At 40.3% G+C, this 18672-nt stretch overlaps 3 protein-coding genes across 3 annotated transcripts in view; all 3 read right to left on the bottom strand.

Annotated features, from left to right (window-relative positions):
* Positions 1 to 16131, bottom strand: part of LOC114511115 (zinc finger protein OZF-like) — a 72929-nt gene extending 56798 nt beyond the window's left edge. Inside the window, exons 1-2 of the mRNA XM_036013239.1 lie at positions 15875 to 16131; positions 14919 to 15045 (exon numbers count right to left, since the gene is read on the bottom strand). Of these exons, the coding sequence (XP_035869132.1) occupies positions 14919 to 15045; positions 15875 to 15883 (136 nt within the window). The 5' untranslated portion in view covers positions 15884 to 16131. The remainder of the gene's footprint in view (positions 1 to 14918; positions 15046 to 15874) is intronic.
* LOC114511123 (zinc finger protein 350-like) overlaps positions 1 to 18672 on the bottom strand; it is a 200292-nt gene that overhangs the window by 120078 nt on the left and 61542 nt on the right. The window lies entirely within an intron of this gene.
* ZNF350 (zinc finger protein 350) overlaps positions 1 to 18672 on the bottom strand; it is a 182586-nt gene that overhangs the window by 109326 nt on the left and 54588 nt on the right. The window lies entirely within an intron of this gene.

The raw sequence follows: 18672 nt of genomic DNA, 5'->3' as shown, positions 1-18672 counted from the left end.
TTAAAATCATGGGTGCCTGACCCAGGGCGTCGTGAGTTTGATCAATGGCTTCCATTTCTCTGCATTGCGCTTTCAGACTCCAAAACATTCTACCCATCCTGATGCCATTTGGATTCCTTGAGTCCTGTTCCAACACAAAAACCCCCATGACGGAAGGCCAGAAAAATGGAAAATATTAGAAAGCAAAAGCTTAATTATGAAATGACTAGATTTTGAAAATAATAAAAAACATTAATAGTCAAAGTTAAAATGAATGTCAATTTTATTGTGCACAACATAAAAGAAAAGTAAAAAGGAATTGAACGTAATAGTCCAACACAAAAACCATTTACTTAATACAGTAAAAAAGGCAACAAATGATTGAAATTTCACCATGGATCTTTATTTTTATGTCCTTTAATTATAAAAAACTCCCCAACTCCTATCAGATTAGACAGAACACAGGCTCAGACAACTTAGCAAACATAGAGAAATAGCAAATATACATATGAAAAAAAGGTTACCATGAATCCTTAGAAACATACAATCCAAAAACAGTGAGGTAGAACTGCAATATTGAAAAAAAAAGTTTAGCACTGGCTGGTGTGACTCAGCAGTTGAGTGCTGGCCTGTGAACCAAAGGGTCACTGGTTCAATTCCCGGTGAAGGCACATGCATAGGTTGCAGGCTAGGTCCATAATAAGGGAACTGTGAAAGACAACCACACATTGATGTTTCGCTCCCTTTCTCCATCCCTTCCTCTCTAAACGTAAAGAAATAAAATCTTTTTTAAAAAATTTAAATGAATAAACGACTAACCCAACCAAATACTTTCTAGGATGTGAAGGAAGTGAATCCCTCATGCACTGCTAGAATTATGCAAAAAGTACAATCGATTTTGATAACAAATTGCTAATCTTTGTAAGTTAAGCATTTACCTCCCCTATGACTCAGGCTGTCCAAAGAGTTACTGACAAATGAAACTTATGTCCATATAAATAATTATAAACTAATATTTATACCAGCATTAAAGTCAAAAAAGAGAAATAACCAAATTCAATGGATATACTCACAGTGCTTTCTTCAAAGGTAAGACTATTTCTCAGCAAAAACAGATGACCTACTAACATATCATTAAAAAAACTCCAATTACACATGCAGTGTAAATGAAAGCATAAAAATACTATTCTTACCATATAAATTTAAGAAATTGCGAATTAATCTATTCGAATGGAATGTAACTCAATGTTTACTTAGAGAGGTGCGAAGGGTAGGAGAGATGAAAATGGGCATGAATTAAATTCCCAGTGACAGTAAAAGACAGTAGCAACTATGGTGATGGTGTCAGGATTGTGTATAAATGAAGACTGATCCAATATTACACTTGAACTATGATGTTTACTAGTAAAAGCTTATTAAAAATGGTTCAAGATTTTAGAGGTTCCAGCCAAGAAGGAGGGGTAGGTAGATACACATCACTTCCTCATACAAACAAAAGGATAACAACCAATTCAAAAACAAATCCAACAACCAAGGAATTAAAGAAACATTCATCCAGACTGGTGGGAGAGGTTGGAGCCAGGAAGCCAGGGTGGCAAGGACACACAATAAGGCGTGGCTGACAGACAGGGGTGGGGAAGGTGTCAGCTGGTGGACTGGGATATCCCACTTTCACACGCAGATAAGCCAGGAAGAACAACTGGAGAATGAGACAAACTGCACAACCCAGGGTTCCAGCACAGGAAAAGAAAGCCTCATAACCTGTGGCTATAAAAACCTATGGGGGTTGCAGCAGCTGGAGAAACTCCCACTCTCACAGAAGAGTCCATTGGAGAGACCTGTGGATTCCTAGAATGTATACAAGTCCAGCCACCCAGGAATCAGCACCTGAAAGACAAAATCAACTTGTGAGAAGCAAGGGAAGTGATGGAAAGTAGGGCAAGAGCCAAGCAAGCAGGCAAGTGGTATTATTCCCTCTAAGACCCCTCCCCCACATACAGTGCCACAACCAAGTAAAGTGGGTTGCCTCGCCCTGGTGAATACACAAGGCTGGTGTTCTTACAACATAACAGGTACGCCAATACAAAGAAATACGGTCCAAATGAAAGAACAGATTAAAACTTCACAGAGAGGAGTTCCAGCCAAGATGGAGGTATAGGTAGAAACACTTCACTTCCTTGCACAACCAAAAGAAGAATAACCAATCTAAAAACAACAAACAACCAGAAGTGCCAGAAAATTAAACTGCACAGAACTCTTGACAACCAAGGAGTTAAAGAAACACTCAACTGGACCATCTGGAGAGGCAGACATGGGAAGGCGAGCAGCTGAGGGGAGGAGACATGCGGCAAGGCAGTAGACCAAGCAGGTGAGGTGGGACTGGCTAAATGGGAAACTAAAGACTCAAAGATAGCTGTAAACTACTGTGGGGATTCCACAGCAGGAGAAACTCCCAGTCTCATACGAGTTTGTTAGAAAGTGGAGCTAGAGAGGAGCAAGTTGAACAGAATTGTTCCCTCTGCCCTGTTGCCCAAGACAGTGCCACAACACAGCAGAGAGGGCTACCCCACCCTGGCAAATATCTAAGGCTCAGCCCCCTAAAAACATAACAGGTGTACTGAGACAAAAAAATATGGCCCAAATGAAAGAGCAGATCAAAACTCCAGAAAAAGAGCTAAGCAATGAGGGATAGCCAACCTACTTGATGCAGAGTTCAAAACTCTGGTAATCAGGATGCTCACAGAACTGATTGAGCTCAGTCGTAAAATAAAGGAACAAATGAAAGCTACCCAAAGTGAAATAAAGGAAAATATACAGGAAACCAACAGTGAAGGAAAGGAAACTGGGTCTTGAATCAACAATTTGGGACAAAAGGAAGAAATACACATCCAACTGGAACAGAATGAAGAAACAAGAATTCAAAGTGAGCAGAGGCTTAGGAACCTCTGGGACAACTTGAAGCACTCTAACATCAGATTCATAGAAGTACGTGGTGGTGGTGGTGGTATTGAAGGAGGAGGAGGAGGAGGAGGAGAAGGAGAAGAAGAAGAAGAAGTTGTTGAAAGCTTATCTGAAAAAATAATGAAGGAAAACTTCCCCAATCTGGTGAAGGAAACAGACTTCCATGAAGTCCAGGAAGACCAAAGAATCTCAAAGAAACCAGACAGAAGGAGGAACACACCAAGGCACATCATAATTAAATCACCCAAAATTAAAGATAAAGAGAGAATCTTAAAAGCTGTAAAAGGAAAGGAGAGAGTTATCTACAAAGGGGTACCCATAAGACTATAAACTGATTTCTCAAAACAAACTTCATAGGCAAGAAGGTGCTAGAAAGAAGTATTCAAAGACATGCAAGGCAAGGACCTACATCCAAGATTATTCTATCCAGCAAAGGTATCATTTAGAATGGAAGGGCAGATAAAGTGTTTCCCAGATAAGGTCACATTAAAGGAATTCATCATTACCAAACCCTTATTATATTAAATGTTAAAGGAACTTATCTAAGAAAACGGTAAAAAACTACAAACAGTAAAATGACAACAAACTCACAACTGTCAACAACTGAACTGAAAAAACAAAAACTAAGCAAAGAACTATAACGGGAACAGAGTTGTTACAGAACAAACAAAAGGGGCCTGGGACGATATACTATTATTGAAAAAAAAAAAGCCCCCAGGTCCGTCATGTCCGCCGCCAGAGGAAAGACGTCTCTCAACGCCAGAGATTTGTGAAAAGGAAGGGAAATGTTTATTTAATGCTATACAAACTTAAAGTAGTGACCTAATGTCTTTATCAAAATCCCAAAGTCCCTTTAAAACACCCACAGACAGACACAGTCCTTCCTTCCTTCCCCCTTTGACCAGTCCAGAGTGCCGTATCTCAGGAAAGGAAATAGAAGTCCATGGCTCAGGCAGTCCTCTGGTTATCCCGTTAGTACTCCATCTCGACTGGGAGACCTCCCTGAATTCCCGGCACCCTCAGCTGAGTCGCCGGGATCTCTGCTAAAACCAGGTGGTGGTTCCCCCTTCTAAAGCTGCTGGGGTCCCCACTCTGGCAAAGGTACGTGGTCCTCTCTCCCAGGGCTGCGGGAGCCTCCACTCTGTCAAGGCTGCGTGGTTCTCTCCTCAGTGGCTGCCGTGTCTGGGTTTAAATCCCTGTGCCAATCTTCCTCTACAGCCTCATTTCCGACTCCTCCTACACTCGGGCACACTTGCCCTCAATCTGCTGTCTTCTCCAGCTTTTCTGGTCGCCATCATGGGTCTGGGCAGGTGTGACCCCATGTCATGGAGCCAGTCTTCTCTGAGCTCCCATGCAGGTGCTGTAACTGGGGGGACCTGCCCCCCAGTCACATCTTGCGGGGGGAGGTCCCTTTCCATCTCCCTGGCCTTGAGCATGGCCATAGCTATTTAGCATATCTAAGTGACCAGCCAAAGGCTACAGGTATGTTAAATGACCATGCCATGGATTAGGTGCAAAGCTGCCCTGCATGTTCTTGCTCTGTGTGCCCCTTTCCCCAACTCACACCTGTGGAGGAAGGGGTGAAGACATCTTAAAATCTCCTGGATACCTTGAGTTCTGGACCCCATTTCAAATGCCTATTTGGGGTCCCCCCTCTTGGCTGCACCCTGTAACAGAATCACAGAAATGGAGATCACATGGAGAATTATCAGTGAGAAGGGGGTTGGAGACAATGGGGATAAAAGGTACAGGGAATAAATAGCATAAGTTGTTGGCATAAAATAGACAGGGGTAGGTTAGAATAATATAGGAAATGAAGAAGCTGAAGAACTTGTAAGTACAACCCATGGGCATAAACTAAGCTGGGGGTGGGGCAGAACGCTGAAAGGAGAGAGACGCAGGGCAGAGGGGGATAAAGGGGAGGAAAAAAATTAAGCAATTGTAATGGTATAATCAATAAAATAAGAAAATAAAAATAAAGATGGTTCCAGGTCTAAAAATTAGTATATCCAACTTTTCTGTGAAAATAGGTTCAGCAACTCTATATTCAATTCACGTCCTCATGGGCTCTGGGAGAGATTTTGCCTGAGAGCAAATATAGCCAACAATAAAACCTCACTGAAACCAACATTACTGCTGGCTCAGTCAAAATAGCGACATGCCTTAATTATAGATACACATTTTATTTTTCTTTACCAAGGCACCAGTTGCTCTGACATGAACATCTGAGAGGTGACAGAATCAAAACATTTGTTTCTAATTTCATCAATTTTAGAGGGAAAGAGAATGAGTGAGAAAGAGGAAGGCAGGAGAGAGAGAGAGAGAGGGAGGGAGGGAGAGGGAGAGAGGGAGAGAGAAAGGGTTGGGGAGGATTTGTTGTTCCACTTACATGTTCATTCATTTGTTGGGTTGTGCATGTGCTCTGTCTGGAGATTGAACCAGACCTTTATTAGATCAAGATGACATACTAACTAATTGAGCAACCTGACCATGGCCACAAACCTTTTGATTATATTCAATGACAATGTCTGAATCAACAGTAGATAAATATTCCTGTAAACCATGTCATTTGTGTACACAACAATCCTGCAATTTTCTCTCAAAAACATGTCTGGATGCATGCTCAGAAGAGACACATTCCGCCTAGTTAGCTGCAGTCTCCTCCAGCACCTGTTTAGGCCAGTGTTTCTGTTGCAACCAGTTTCCCCTAACTTCTATGGTACTACAACTAGTGACCATCACCCATGGAACTGCAGACATTATGGCACATGGCCCTGCAAGACCTGGGCCAGAGATTCCCTTCAAAAGTGTTGGTGAAATTTACAAACAAGGAGAAAGTTCATGCTGTTCCCAGATGTACATGAGGATGACAGAGCTACCCTCTCCTTGGAGTGATGTCTGTGTCACTTAAAACTCACAGCATCAAGAATTCTCACAAGAACTAGGGAGCCCACAGTCAATCAAGAATGAAAATTTGTGAAAAACTGCTAAGTTAATCTGAGCAGTAAACTGTCCACATAGAGGCAGAGAAAGTTTGAGACACACATAAAATTGTTCACCACTCCATGCCTGTAGGACCTAAGTTTGCATATAAATTACCCCACACAATAAACACACAACATTAAAGAAGAAAAAAAGCCTTATTTACAATACAAAAGCAAAAGAGCCTGCCAATTCTTGCACTGGTAATGTGGGCACTCAAAAATGTAACACTGATACCTAACCCTGAAAAAAAGTCCTGTATGCTGACAGCTGAATTCCCATATGCTCTGGGTCAGCAATGAGTTCTGTCAATGCCCCAACTAGTGAGAGTGAAAGGAGAAAGATCTAAAAAGTTAGGCTACTCCTAATTTTCTCCAACAAATCAGAGAACTATTATCTTCTGTGAGCACGTTAGAAAGGTAACTGATACATCTGTCGTAACCTTATAGGTGATGCAGGTGAAACCTCTTCATTAACAGAAATATGCAGTGACATGGAGCTGTCACAGACCTGGGTAAATTAGAAGGCACAATTTAGATATACACGCTTCCCACATAAAAAACAATTTCGGGAGAATCTCCTCACTGTAGTTATTTCGTTGTGTGAGAATTGATTCTCATACACAAGGCTTCAAACTTTCCCTATACATTTGTGAACTGGGGGGTGGGGAGGAGTGCCTTTCCTACACATCTAAGACCATGTCCCTATGTGAACTTTTATGGGCGAAGGAAGGTTAGAATTTTGGCTACAAGATTTCCCTCATTAAGTATGTTCATAAGGCCTAACTCCTGTGTAATTTCTGATGGTAACGGAAGCCATTGTGGCTGCACTCATAAGGCCTTTCTCCAGTGTGAACTCTCTGATGATAAATGAGGCTAGTTCTATCAGAGAAAGATTTCCCACATTCACTGCACTCATAAGGCCTTTCTCCAGTGTGGACTCTCTGGTGAATACAGAAGCCAGTATTACTGGTAAAAGATTTCCTACATTCACTGCACTCAAAAGGCCTTTCTCCATAATGAATTCTCTGGTGATAAAGGAGGTTAGTGCTATTGAAAAGATATTCTACATTTATTGCACTCATAATGCCTTTCTCCTGTGTTAATTCTCTGATGACGATGAAGAACACTGATTCTGGTAAAATATTTTCCACATTCACTGCATTCATGAGACCTTTTAGGTCTGTGAACACTCTGATGATAATAAAATCCAGTTCTACTGGTAAACGTTTTCCCACATTCACTGCATGCGTAAGGTCTTTCTCCAGTGTGAACTCTTTGATGATAACGAAGGCCGGAGGTACTGACAAAAGATTTCTTGCATTCACTGCACTCATAACGTCTCTCTCCAGTGTGACTCCTCTGATGATAACGAAAACTAGATATTCTGGTACAATGTTTTTCACAAATACGGCACACAAGATACTGTCTTGCAGTATGAACACCATTGTTCTCAAAAAACATGTTATTGCAAGCAACAACTTTTTTACATTCATTGGGGGTAATTTTTTCTTTTTCCTATAGTCACCTCAGATGTCAAGATTTTAATTGGCCTCTCCCTGGTATGAGTAGCCTGCTGTTGGAGATGTCTTGACCCTGTATTCCCTGTATTAATATCTAGTCCAACCTCCACACAGGTAAAAAGCTTTTGTGACACATAAAAATTGCAGCCCTTCGCAATTGACATCCTGTCTACAACTCTTACGAAAGGCTTCTCTCCCACATGTTGTTCCTGGTACTGGTGACACTTTGTACTGAAATAAAATTGTTTTACACTTGTCCCACACCTCATCAGTTTAAGGATATGTTGTGTTTTATGCTGCTGAATAAAGTGAAAAATGTCTCTCAAGATGGGCCCACAACTCTCACAAGGGTGGCTCTTCCTGGAAGATACAGCTAACTTGGGATTCTTTGTCTGTGACATTTTTACAGAAAAGCTCTGTTCAGTTGTGCTTCCACATGCTCTGCTCCACAACAGCAACCTGAACAAAAGAAAATGTTGATGAAGAATATGTTGACTTTATAGGGGAGGAATATCCTAATCAGAAATGGCCATCTGTACCAGCTACATGATTCTATAAAATGATTTTCAGGACATGTGAGATAGACTCTGAAGAAACCACTGTTATACTGTACTTGGCCCTAAAGGTCAGTCAGTGATGGAAACCTCACCAAGGTAAAGACATGAGCATAAGATGGGACACAGAGAAGAGATGCAGGGTCTACTAGTTGTTGCTCTACAGATGGCTTCTGATAGGAACTTTCCTGCTAGTGACGTGAGGCTGCGTAGAATAATTTGAATGAACTCAAACTCATTGACATCACTTGTACTACAGCATATGATGTCCAAGGTCTGTATAATACTTGCTTACTACAAGGGACTGTAAGTATGGAACAAGGCTGAAGTGAAGTAAAAAACAACCTACAAGAACAATGGTTGAGGTGTAAAATTTAGAAAGAGGAAGATTAACCATGGGCTGGGAATCTGAGTAGAAATGATAATTTAGAACTGAATAGTTGACAACACGTCACCAAAAAGATGGTTAAGTTCAATTTAGTAAGGAACTGGCAATAGTATGAAAATACTGCTGACAAAAAAAAAGGGTTCTAGGCATAACCTTAAGAACACCCTGGTGTCAAATGCTTTCCAACAGTCCTTCATCAAGTTAAGACAGCCTTGGGGTTCACTGCCATGTATAGTGTCAATCTTTTCCTGGGATGCACAAATGATTCTTAAATCCCAGTTGAGTCCCTACATTGAATACAGATGATATAAACATTAAGAGAAAAACAGAAGAAATGGATGGCCAGCACTGTGGTAAGGGAAAAAGCACAAAAGAGATCAGGGAACAAAGACCTATGTGAGTGAGGTCAGGAAGATGTCCAAGTAAGAAATACGAGATTTCCTCCTTCTTTCAGAACAAGGAGGCAGCTATCCACAAACAGAATCAACCATGGGGAAAGGGAATAAGAATATGATTATGACAAACAACAAATTAGCCCTGACCAGGTAGCTCAGTTGTTGAGAGCTTCATCCTGATACGCCAAGGCTGTGGCTTTGATCCCCAGTCAGGGCACATAGAAGAAGCTACCAATGAATACATAAATAAGTGGAAAAACAAATCAATGTTTCCCTCTCTGCCCAACCCCTCCATCCTCTTTCTCTCTCTCTAAAATCAATTGCAAAAAAAGAAAAACAGCAAAGCAAAAAATAGGAAAAAATAGAGAACAGACTACAAATGATGACTGGGAAGATGAGGTTACCAAACATATTTGAAAATGCCAATGCTCAAAAACAAGGGTCAGGGTTACTCTATCAACCACTGTGATTGTACTGAGGTTGACTTTAGTGGACTGTTCTGTGAAAAACACTGGAAATTTTTATTTTTAAGAACCACAGGGGCCCTTATAACATCTGCAAACTTCCCACATTTACACATCAGAGGACCCTAGTGTTTCTCAGCATGAAAGCCAAAAGAAATTCCTTTGTCCACAACCTAGTGAAGAGAGAAAACAAAAATCTGTATGTCCCCAGCAGTATTAGCCACCCAAGTCTCCAAAACCCTTGACTGTCAGTGAAAAAGACATGCTGCCAAAGCCACTGTGGACCAGGACATTTTTTGCTATTCTGATCTCAGCTCACGTAGTATCAAGGAGAATAGGCTTGTGGGCCTTCTCTCAAGCTTGAAACACACTACCTCACCCAGCCAACACTCCTGAATCCACATGCAGATAAATCTATTTCTCTAGCCAGAACTGGTCCCTAGGTTAAAAGGAATAACTGCTTTATCAAATCAACAGACATCAATACAGGATGAAAAAAGCATATTAAACACAAGGACACCAACAAGAGAGGGTAATTTTTCAATAACTGATACAAAACAAATGGATATCTATGTACAGCCTGATAAGAAATCCAAAATATTTGGTTTAAAAAATGTCTATGAGCTACATCAGAACATAAATGAAACCAACAAAATGAAGAAACCAATAGAAACATAAGGACAATATCAGATAGAAAAATTTTAAAATAAAAAAACAGAAATACTGAAGTTGATGAATTACAATGAACAAATGAAATAAGGAGTATCAAAAGCATACCTTACACATGTCATCTCTAAGAGGACATTTGAAAGCATCAAGATGGAAAGAAATAAAAAGGGAAATAAATTTTTAAATTTAGCAAGGTGAATTAAGTAACACCATCAAGGTAACAGATATATGCATGATGGAAATTCCTGGAAACACTGAAGTTGCTGGTGGTGGGTTGAGACAGAGAAGAAAAGGGAAGAAAGGAGAAGTAAAGTGGGAGCATTTATTTAAAGAAAATATAAACTGAAGACTGAGTTCCCAAATCGGAAAAAGGTCTGTGAATAATCAAGTGCACACATTCTTAAAGGTCCCTGAACAAATTCAATGTAAACTGAACTTCACAAAAAGATATTATATTGAAAGTACCTTAAATCAAAGGCAAAGAGAGCTGTGAAAGCAGAAGAAAATAGAAACTGCCCTAGTTGGTAGATTAAGGGTTGGCCTATGAACTGAAAGTTCCATGGCTTGATTCCTAGTCAGGTCACATGCCTAGGTTGCCAGCCAATCTCCCAGTTGGGGGCATGCAAGAGGCAATTAGTTGATGTATCTCTCACACATCAATATTTCTCTCCCTCTCTTTCTCCCTACCTTCCTTCTATATAAAGATAGATAAACAAACAAACAAACAAATAAATAAAATCTTAAAAAAAAAAAAAGGATATAGAAACTCATCTCACGGATGGGAAACAACTGAGTAACAGTAACAGTATGTTCCTCTGAAAAAACACTTGCAGGCTAGGAGAAAACAAAATGATATATTCAAAACATTAAATGGAAACCATCAATATTTATCTAGAAAAACCTGTTCTTTGGAATAAAATACTTCCCCATACAAATCTAAGAAGTTTGCTGCCATTTAACCTGACCTTTTAGAAATGCTAAAAAAAAAAAAAAGATTTTGAAGATAAAATAAGAGAATACTAAGTAGAAACTCAAACAGATATGAAGTGTAAATTGACACAGCCACTGGCCTGCAGTGACCGTGAAATGCTGCAGATGGCTCGTCGAAACACTAGAAAAACATACACAGGGACAACCGGGTCCTATGGAGAAATAGGGACAAAATGGCCACTCTCTCTAGTGGAGAGTGCTCTGAGTCCCTGCCTGAGAAGTCTTTTTATTAAGAATACAGACACAGTTTGTGGATTCCCAGTCTGGCAGGGAAGATCAAAAGGAATAGGTAATTTTCAAAGGGTCTGACAGAACTCCCGCTGGGATTCTGGGCAAAGTTTGGGGTTTTGTCAATACAGGACCTAAAAGGCTAGTCTCATTTCCTGCCTGTGCCTTCATATTCTAATTCAATAGCATCCTCCAGCAAGCAGATCTCACAGGATCTTGCATATTCTATGTCCCAGGCCTGATTACCCTGGGGGTCCGCCGACTCTGGTCTGGATTGTACCACCCCTGTTATTTCTGCAGGCCTGAGTCAGGCAGAGGAGACAAAGGCAGCCAGGAGACTTGGCTTTCTCACAACTAAGAGCAAAGACTCAGGCTTTGACAAAGCCCAAGGGGCAGGGGTCGATGTCAATCACCCCTTCATTTCTACAGCCCCAAATCTCTTCCCTGAGGCCTCCACATGATCATGCCTATCTTAGGCAATTCCCCCCATGGGAAATCTTACCTGTCATTGGCTAACTTATCAAGCATTGGAGGCCTGGCACAGAACAGGCAGCATTCATGCCAGGGAAATAAGTTTGTCTCCTTAGTGGCTCCTGGTTCAGAGGTCTCTCACTCAGCCTTAGCCATGGGGGGGCAGGGGGGGCGGTTTACAGCTTCCTGAGACCAGGCAGGGCGGACTCCAACAGTAAATATCACCAGTAAAGTAGAGAATGAAATCAAATCCACAGTACTGTAACAATGGATTGGTACAATGTATATTATGTAACTACTATAAAGGTTAAAAATTAAATCTAGTAAAAATAACAAAGCTAACATTGTGTACCTTAATATATACACAATTATAGTAGATGTGAATTGTGATGTGAAAAGCATGTACAGTAGTATGTGGTGGTGATTCTCATGCAGAATTTTTGGATGCAACTGAACATGTTATCAGGCCCTGGCTGGTATGGCTCAGTGGATTGAGCACTGGCCTGCAGGCTGGAAAGTCACAGTTTCAATTCCTGGTCAGGGTATGTGCCTGGTTTATGGACCAGGTCCCCAGTTGGAGGCGTGCAAGTGATGTTTCTCACTTGCTCTCCCTCTCTAAAAATTAACAAATAAAATATTTTTTTTAGAAAAGAAAGTGTTATCAGGATAAAATAGATTGTAAAGAGTATGAGTAGTTTTACGCAAATCTTTTGGAAAACACAAGCAAAAATGTATGTAATAGGCATTCAAAAGAGAAGAGAGTTAAATCACAATGCCAAATCATTAAACCACAAAGGAAGACCACAAGACAGGAAGACAAAAAGTATACTGCAAAACAACCAACAAATGAAGAAGTGGCAATTATAGCTCCTTAAAAAATTCCCCAATCAAGTGATATTAGAGGGACTAAAGAGATAAAGACAAAAAAGAACAGGCACAAGATGCTGCCTACAAAGAGACACTGAACCTTTTATGTACACAAACAAGCTAAAAGTAAAGAGATGCAAAAAATATTACAAGCAAACAAAAAAGCAGCTTAAAATTTACCAGATGAAACAGGCCACCTCAGAAACTGTCACAAGAGACTATAAATTCAGAGAATGATAAATAAGTGAATTCATCAAGGAGATAACAAATTTAAGCATTATATACTAAACAACAGAGCAACTACATATAATTAAGCAAATACTGTCAGATGTGAAGGCAGAAAAAGAAACCCAATTATTAGTAAAGAACTTCAATATTCCTCCTTTAACAATAGTAAATCATCCCATCAAAAAGCAATAAGGAATTATTGAAGATTGACTACACTTTAGAGCAATCAGAACTAATAAATATATATAGAACATTCCATCCAAAAGCTATAGATGATGGATTCTTCTCACATGCACATGAAACATTTCTAGGTACATCATGTATTAGGTGAAAAATCAAGTCTTAAACTTTGACAAGAAAATCACATCAAGTATCTCATTTCAACACAATGTATGAATCTTAAAATCAATTCTACTTTCTAGAAAGCTTGAAAATTCATAAATATGATGAAATGAAACAATATACTCCCAAACAATCAGTTGTCAAGAAAAGAAAAAAACCCCACAAAAACCAAAAGAGAACTCCCTTGCACCTCATAGAACAATAAATACAACAGGAAAGTAAAACCAAAACTAGAAAGGGAACAGATTCCAATAAATATTACAACAAACATAAATGCAATAGTGACAAGACAAAAAAAAGAGAGTATCTATGGGCTATTTTTTTGAAAGACACACAAAATTAGCAAATCTTTACCTAGACTAAAACAAAAGATTCAAGTCTCAAATAAAATAAAAAACAATTTAAGGTAAGACATTACACCATATACTAAGAATCACAATGCCTCATTAAGAGATGTTGGCACATGCCATAATCCTATATATAAAAAACTGTCAAATTCCCACTATAAACTTCTGAAACTAATAAACAGCTTCAGAATTCTGGCAGGTAGCTGAATTGGTGAAAGCTTGGTCCCAAATGCCAAGATTGTGGGTTCAATTCCCCATCAGGGAACATGCAAGGGCCAGCCATGAATGCATACATGTGTGGAACAACAGATCAATGTTTTTCTCCATTCTCTCACATTCCCCTCCTCTATCTAAAAATCACTAAATAAAAAATTTTAAAAATACATAAATTAACTGAGAAAAATTACAGGATACAAATCCCAATTCTGTTGCTACACACTAATAATAAATTATTTGATTAAAAAAAAGAGTCATGTCCAGGTGGCTCAGTTCGTTGGAGTACTGTGACATAACCAAAAGGTTATGGGTATGATTTTAGGTCATGGTACACAAATAGGTTGCAGTTTGGGATGCATATATGAGGCAACCAATTGATGTTTCTCTTACATACAAGATTCTCTAACTCTCACCCCTTCTCTGTTTCTCTCTAAAATCAATATACATATCCTCAGATCAGGATTAAAAAGTAAATGAAGAGATGAAAATGGTAGTCAGTATTATAATAGCATGAAAAACAATTACATGCCAGAAATCAATTCAACCCAAAGAGGTGAAAATCTGTACACTGAACATGGGAAGACAGTGATGATAATATGGCTTGGAGGTATTGTGGGTTCGGGTCAGAAAATGTCACATTAATTATTTTGACTTCTCAGTAAATAATAAAGTTATGTCCACACTATTCTGTAGGCTAGCAACAGAGCAACACCTGAGTCTAAAAACAAAAACCCTCTATATAACTTATTTAAAATTACTTTATCACTATGTACTGGTAACCAGCATCTGAGCCTGCTGAAAACCTGGCAACACTAAACATGCTTAATGAAGGGTTGCCCAAATCATTGCAACAGTATAAAAAGTAAAGAGAAAAAGTAGTATTTGCAAAGCAAAATTAAGCCAATTGAAAAAGCCGTAAGGAGGTGAGAAGGCTTATATACAATATACAAGGGATTCAAAACTCATCAGCCAAGAAAAACGTAGAAACAATTTTCCAAACAAATATGTACAAATGACCAACAGGAATAGAAAAATGTTTTGTCTCACTAATCGAGGTGATATTCTTAGGGTCTCTGCAACACTACAAACCACAAATGCTTCCTTTTGAGTTTAGTACAACAGATATTGGTACTACACGGGGAGAAAAGGGAAGTGCGAACAAACCAGTCCTACCAAGGAAAGCAACTATTCAGAAAACTGGAAAATCAAGCACTGCTTACAGTCCACACGTGAGGAGTCCAGGACCCACTAGAAAATAGGAGGCATGGGAAATGCAAAGCTAAGTCCACGTAACTGGTGAGAGTGAGGGTCTTACCCAGGGAGGACACAAGTTCAAAGTTCTCCACCATCACACCCAGGTACAGGCACCTCTGTTTGTCACTGAGGAGGCACCATTCTTCCCCGGAGAAATACAGGGCAATGTCCGCAAAGGTCACACCAACCTGTCAGAATTTAGACAAAAGCAGCCAGAGCTGTCTGAGAACCATGATACTATTCCTTATAAATCCTCCCCACGCTCAATTTCCTCCAGGGCTCCCCAGTTCACTGTGGACACCAGGCCCCAATACCAGTGCTGGCTGCTCTCTCATCACAGTCCCATTAACCACATTCAGCAACAGCAGCTCGGTTGGCGGACTCAGGGGAGAGCAGATAAATGCCATTTAAGCGCTGGGTCATGACTACAGTCCCCTTCTTCCCGACAAGCAAGTCCACTGAGTCTCTCAGATCATACCTCCAAGATACAGCCAAACATGGGCTTAAGCTTTACACTGAAAGCCCCAGAACAGGTAACCAGGACCATCAACTCACACTTATTTTATGTACACAATTGTAGAACGTCGGCCTCCTTTACATCTTCAGACCCCAGATTCACTCCCTCAGCTCTGTCACCTTCCTGCACCATAGCACAGGCATATCTCTAGACTCACCCCAAAACTAGGCATACGGTATCGAGTCAGGATCCATAAGAACCCCAGTTTTCTGATGGATCTACAGCCCAGTAAGTCCCGAATGAACAGCGAAAGCCCTCCCTGCCTACTTCTGATCTTTGATTCAGTATTCACCACCCAGCTCCGCATAGGAATTTTAGATCCGAATAAACCCTGTCCATTCTGCACCCTACTTGCCGTGTCCTCAGAAACCAAAACACTCCTCTAGTGACTTTTCCTCACGACTCCTGATGCGAAGCCTGGGAGGTAAGACGCCCGCACACCGGAAAGTAGTGTTCGGGTGGTGGGGCGAAGGAGGGCAGGGGGAAGGCCGTGCACTAACCGCAACCATGCCTCTCAGCGAGGCCGCCAACAGACGCTATGGGTCAGGCGGAGAAGTAATGTTGGAAGACGAGGACACCAAGGGCATGGAGACCCCTCTCCAGGCTTTGGTCCTTTTCACCCAAGCAGGGTCGCCCGGCTCCTTACTCTCCTGTGTGCTGTGTGGACCATGGCTCTGGCGCCTTCCCCACCACCACATCTTCACCATTACCCATCAATCCAGAGCCTCTAAGCCACGTGGTTGATCTCTGTGCAGAGACAAAATGCCCGTCGTGGCGCCGGAAGTCCTGCCCTAGCGGTGTGCGCCACGGAATACGCCTTTTCTGACCTTTCATCCGCTAGGCGCCGCTGTGTTCCCCACTCGGTATTCTGGGTAATATGCATCACAATGTCTAAAATGGTGTTACTGGGTTTTCCTCGCATCACTTCCGCCGGAAACGCCAGGATCCGTCGCAAAGGCCGATGGAAAATGGCAAGTCCTCACAAGAAACACATCTGGAAAATGGTTAAAGGAAGTAGTCATCTTTTCTTGACCAAGCGGCTTGCGTTTATATTAATAAAAACACGTTGTGAACCCAAACAGTGAGTCGTAATAAAGGAAGCATTCCTACGTTACAGACTCCGGAAAATTTTAGCTAACAAATGACATACACCATCATCTATGTATGTGACAAATATAACATAAAACAGTAGGGCACGCCTTTGAAGCAATAAAACTATAATGTGTAATATAAACATTAAATAAAGGTCTGTTTAGATAATTTGCACGTCCATTAGAAAAATTTTTTAAATGTTGGACTATTGAATTCTGACGGTTATTGGTGTTTTTGTTAAAATGAAAACCACAGTGAAAGAAAATTTGCCTTTCACAGACATATTTAAGACATCAAGTGAGATAATGTTTCAGGCATTCTCAATGTGGTAAGATTACAAACATAATTTATAAGTTATGCCAACATTGCAGCCATCCTGGCACCGAATGTAAATTTGGTATGTAGTCATTTTCCCAGGTCCATGTCGTACTGTGGCAGGAAAAGAAAACCCCATAAAAGTTTCTATGCTCTGTAGCTTCTTTAATAAGCAGTGTTCTCCATAACACTTGCAAAATTTCACACAGGACTATTTTAGGTAGAAGCTGACCAGCAGTTGTTACTAAGGTAACAATTATCTCAAGGCCAAAACACTGACCTTCACTTCTGATTTTGTATGCTTGTTTTAAGCAGTTGCTCCCCGCTCCCTTTCTGCCTGTGTAATTAGTATTTAAAGGAAACTCCAGCTTAAACTGTTCACTCAGAGGATTTGGAAGGTTAACCCCATCTGAGCCCCCAGGATAAAAAAGTTTGTGCTTCATTATCTCTCTCCGAGAGTGAGTGATTTTTCCGCAACAGTACTTTTATGTTTTCAGAACAGACCATGTCTCAGAAAATTCAGTAAGAAATATTATGCACAAATACAGGTGAAACGATCATTATTTCCTGGAAAAATGGTATTTCAATCCAAAACGTTTTTCTCAGGGTCTGATGCTCACTTTCAACACCTTCATGGATGACAACATTGTAAACACCTTTTTTTAATTTTTAAAAAAGATTTTATTTTTTAGAGAGGAAAGGAGGGAGAAAGAGAGAGAGCGAAGTATCACTATACAACAGATACATCAAATGTTTGCCTCTCACACACCTGCTGGAGACCTGTCTTGCATAACTCAAGCATATGCACCAACAGGGAATTGACCCTGCCACCATTCCGATTGCAGGCCAGTGCTAAATCCACTGAATCACACCAGTGAGGTCGTATTGTAGACACTTTGTTAGTAAATGTAAATTTTCTATAGAACAGTATTCCCAGATACATATTCTAGTCTTAGAATAAATAAACCATATCCCCCAAATACATTAAGTAATATTATGGAGGAAAGCAAATATCTTCTGGGGTTGCGAAACAAATACCAAGAGCCAGATGGAACACATTCTGCGGAACTAAACAGTATTGTGCATCCATGTATACTTGCTTTGGGGCTGCCAAATATCTTCCCTCCATGTTCCCTTTATACCTGTCTGGAATTTTCTTCCTCTGATCAGTGTACAAGCACACTGGACCTTATGATGTTCATGCTAAAAGCCTTGCTACTCATGAAGTGAACAGAATGAAGACTGAGTGTTTTATTCACTGCATTAGTGAAACCTAATGTTTTCATAACAATCTTTAGATATGCATTTTCACCATTTCAGAGCATGAATTACAAATGGAATCTGCACGAATATATTACTAACATATATTTGATATAGGTGGTTAACTCTTCCTGCTGGCTTTAGTGAAAGCAACACTCTTCAAAAACATGCCAATAAAATACTGTAAAATACAAATAGTGAGGTAATCAGGCATGTAAATAATCTCAAAGTTAAGAACAACACTGCTGTTAGAATTCAATGTGTGGAGTTTAAATGGTGCCTTCAACTTTCCTAACATCCGGTCTGGGCTTAGAAGACCTTGACTATGACCATGGGTATTACTCTCTTTAAAATCACCTACTTAATTTTTTTTTATTCAGATTGTATGCTAAAAAGTTTGTTTGTATCTCTGCTAACTGGAATATGAAATAAGGGTGTCAGCTGTGGCCCAGGGTGCTGATCACTGCAGCAGGGTTTGTGTTCAGAAAGATTATGTTCCAACCACAGGTTTGGTGTGCAGAACAGACGACTGCAAAGGATGATGTGGGTCCAGAACAGTACGGGTTGCAGGGAAGACAAGGTGAGTTTTACTGTCTCATATAGCCAGTAGAGATATACAAGACAGAATCAT

This window comes from Phyllostomus discolor, chromosome 12, assembly GCF_004126475.2.
Source record: "Phyllostomus discolor isolate MPI-MPIP mPhyDis1 chromosome 12, mPhyDis1.pri.v3, whole genome shotgun sequence".
NCBI lineage: Eukaryota > Metazoa > Chordata > Mammalia > Chiroptera > Phyllostomidae > Phyllostomus > Phyllostomus discolor.
Note: the sequence above shows the minus strand (reverse complement) of the source record. Positions and strands in the feature narration are given on the sequence as shown.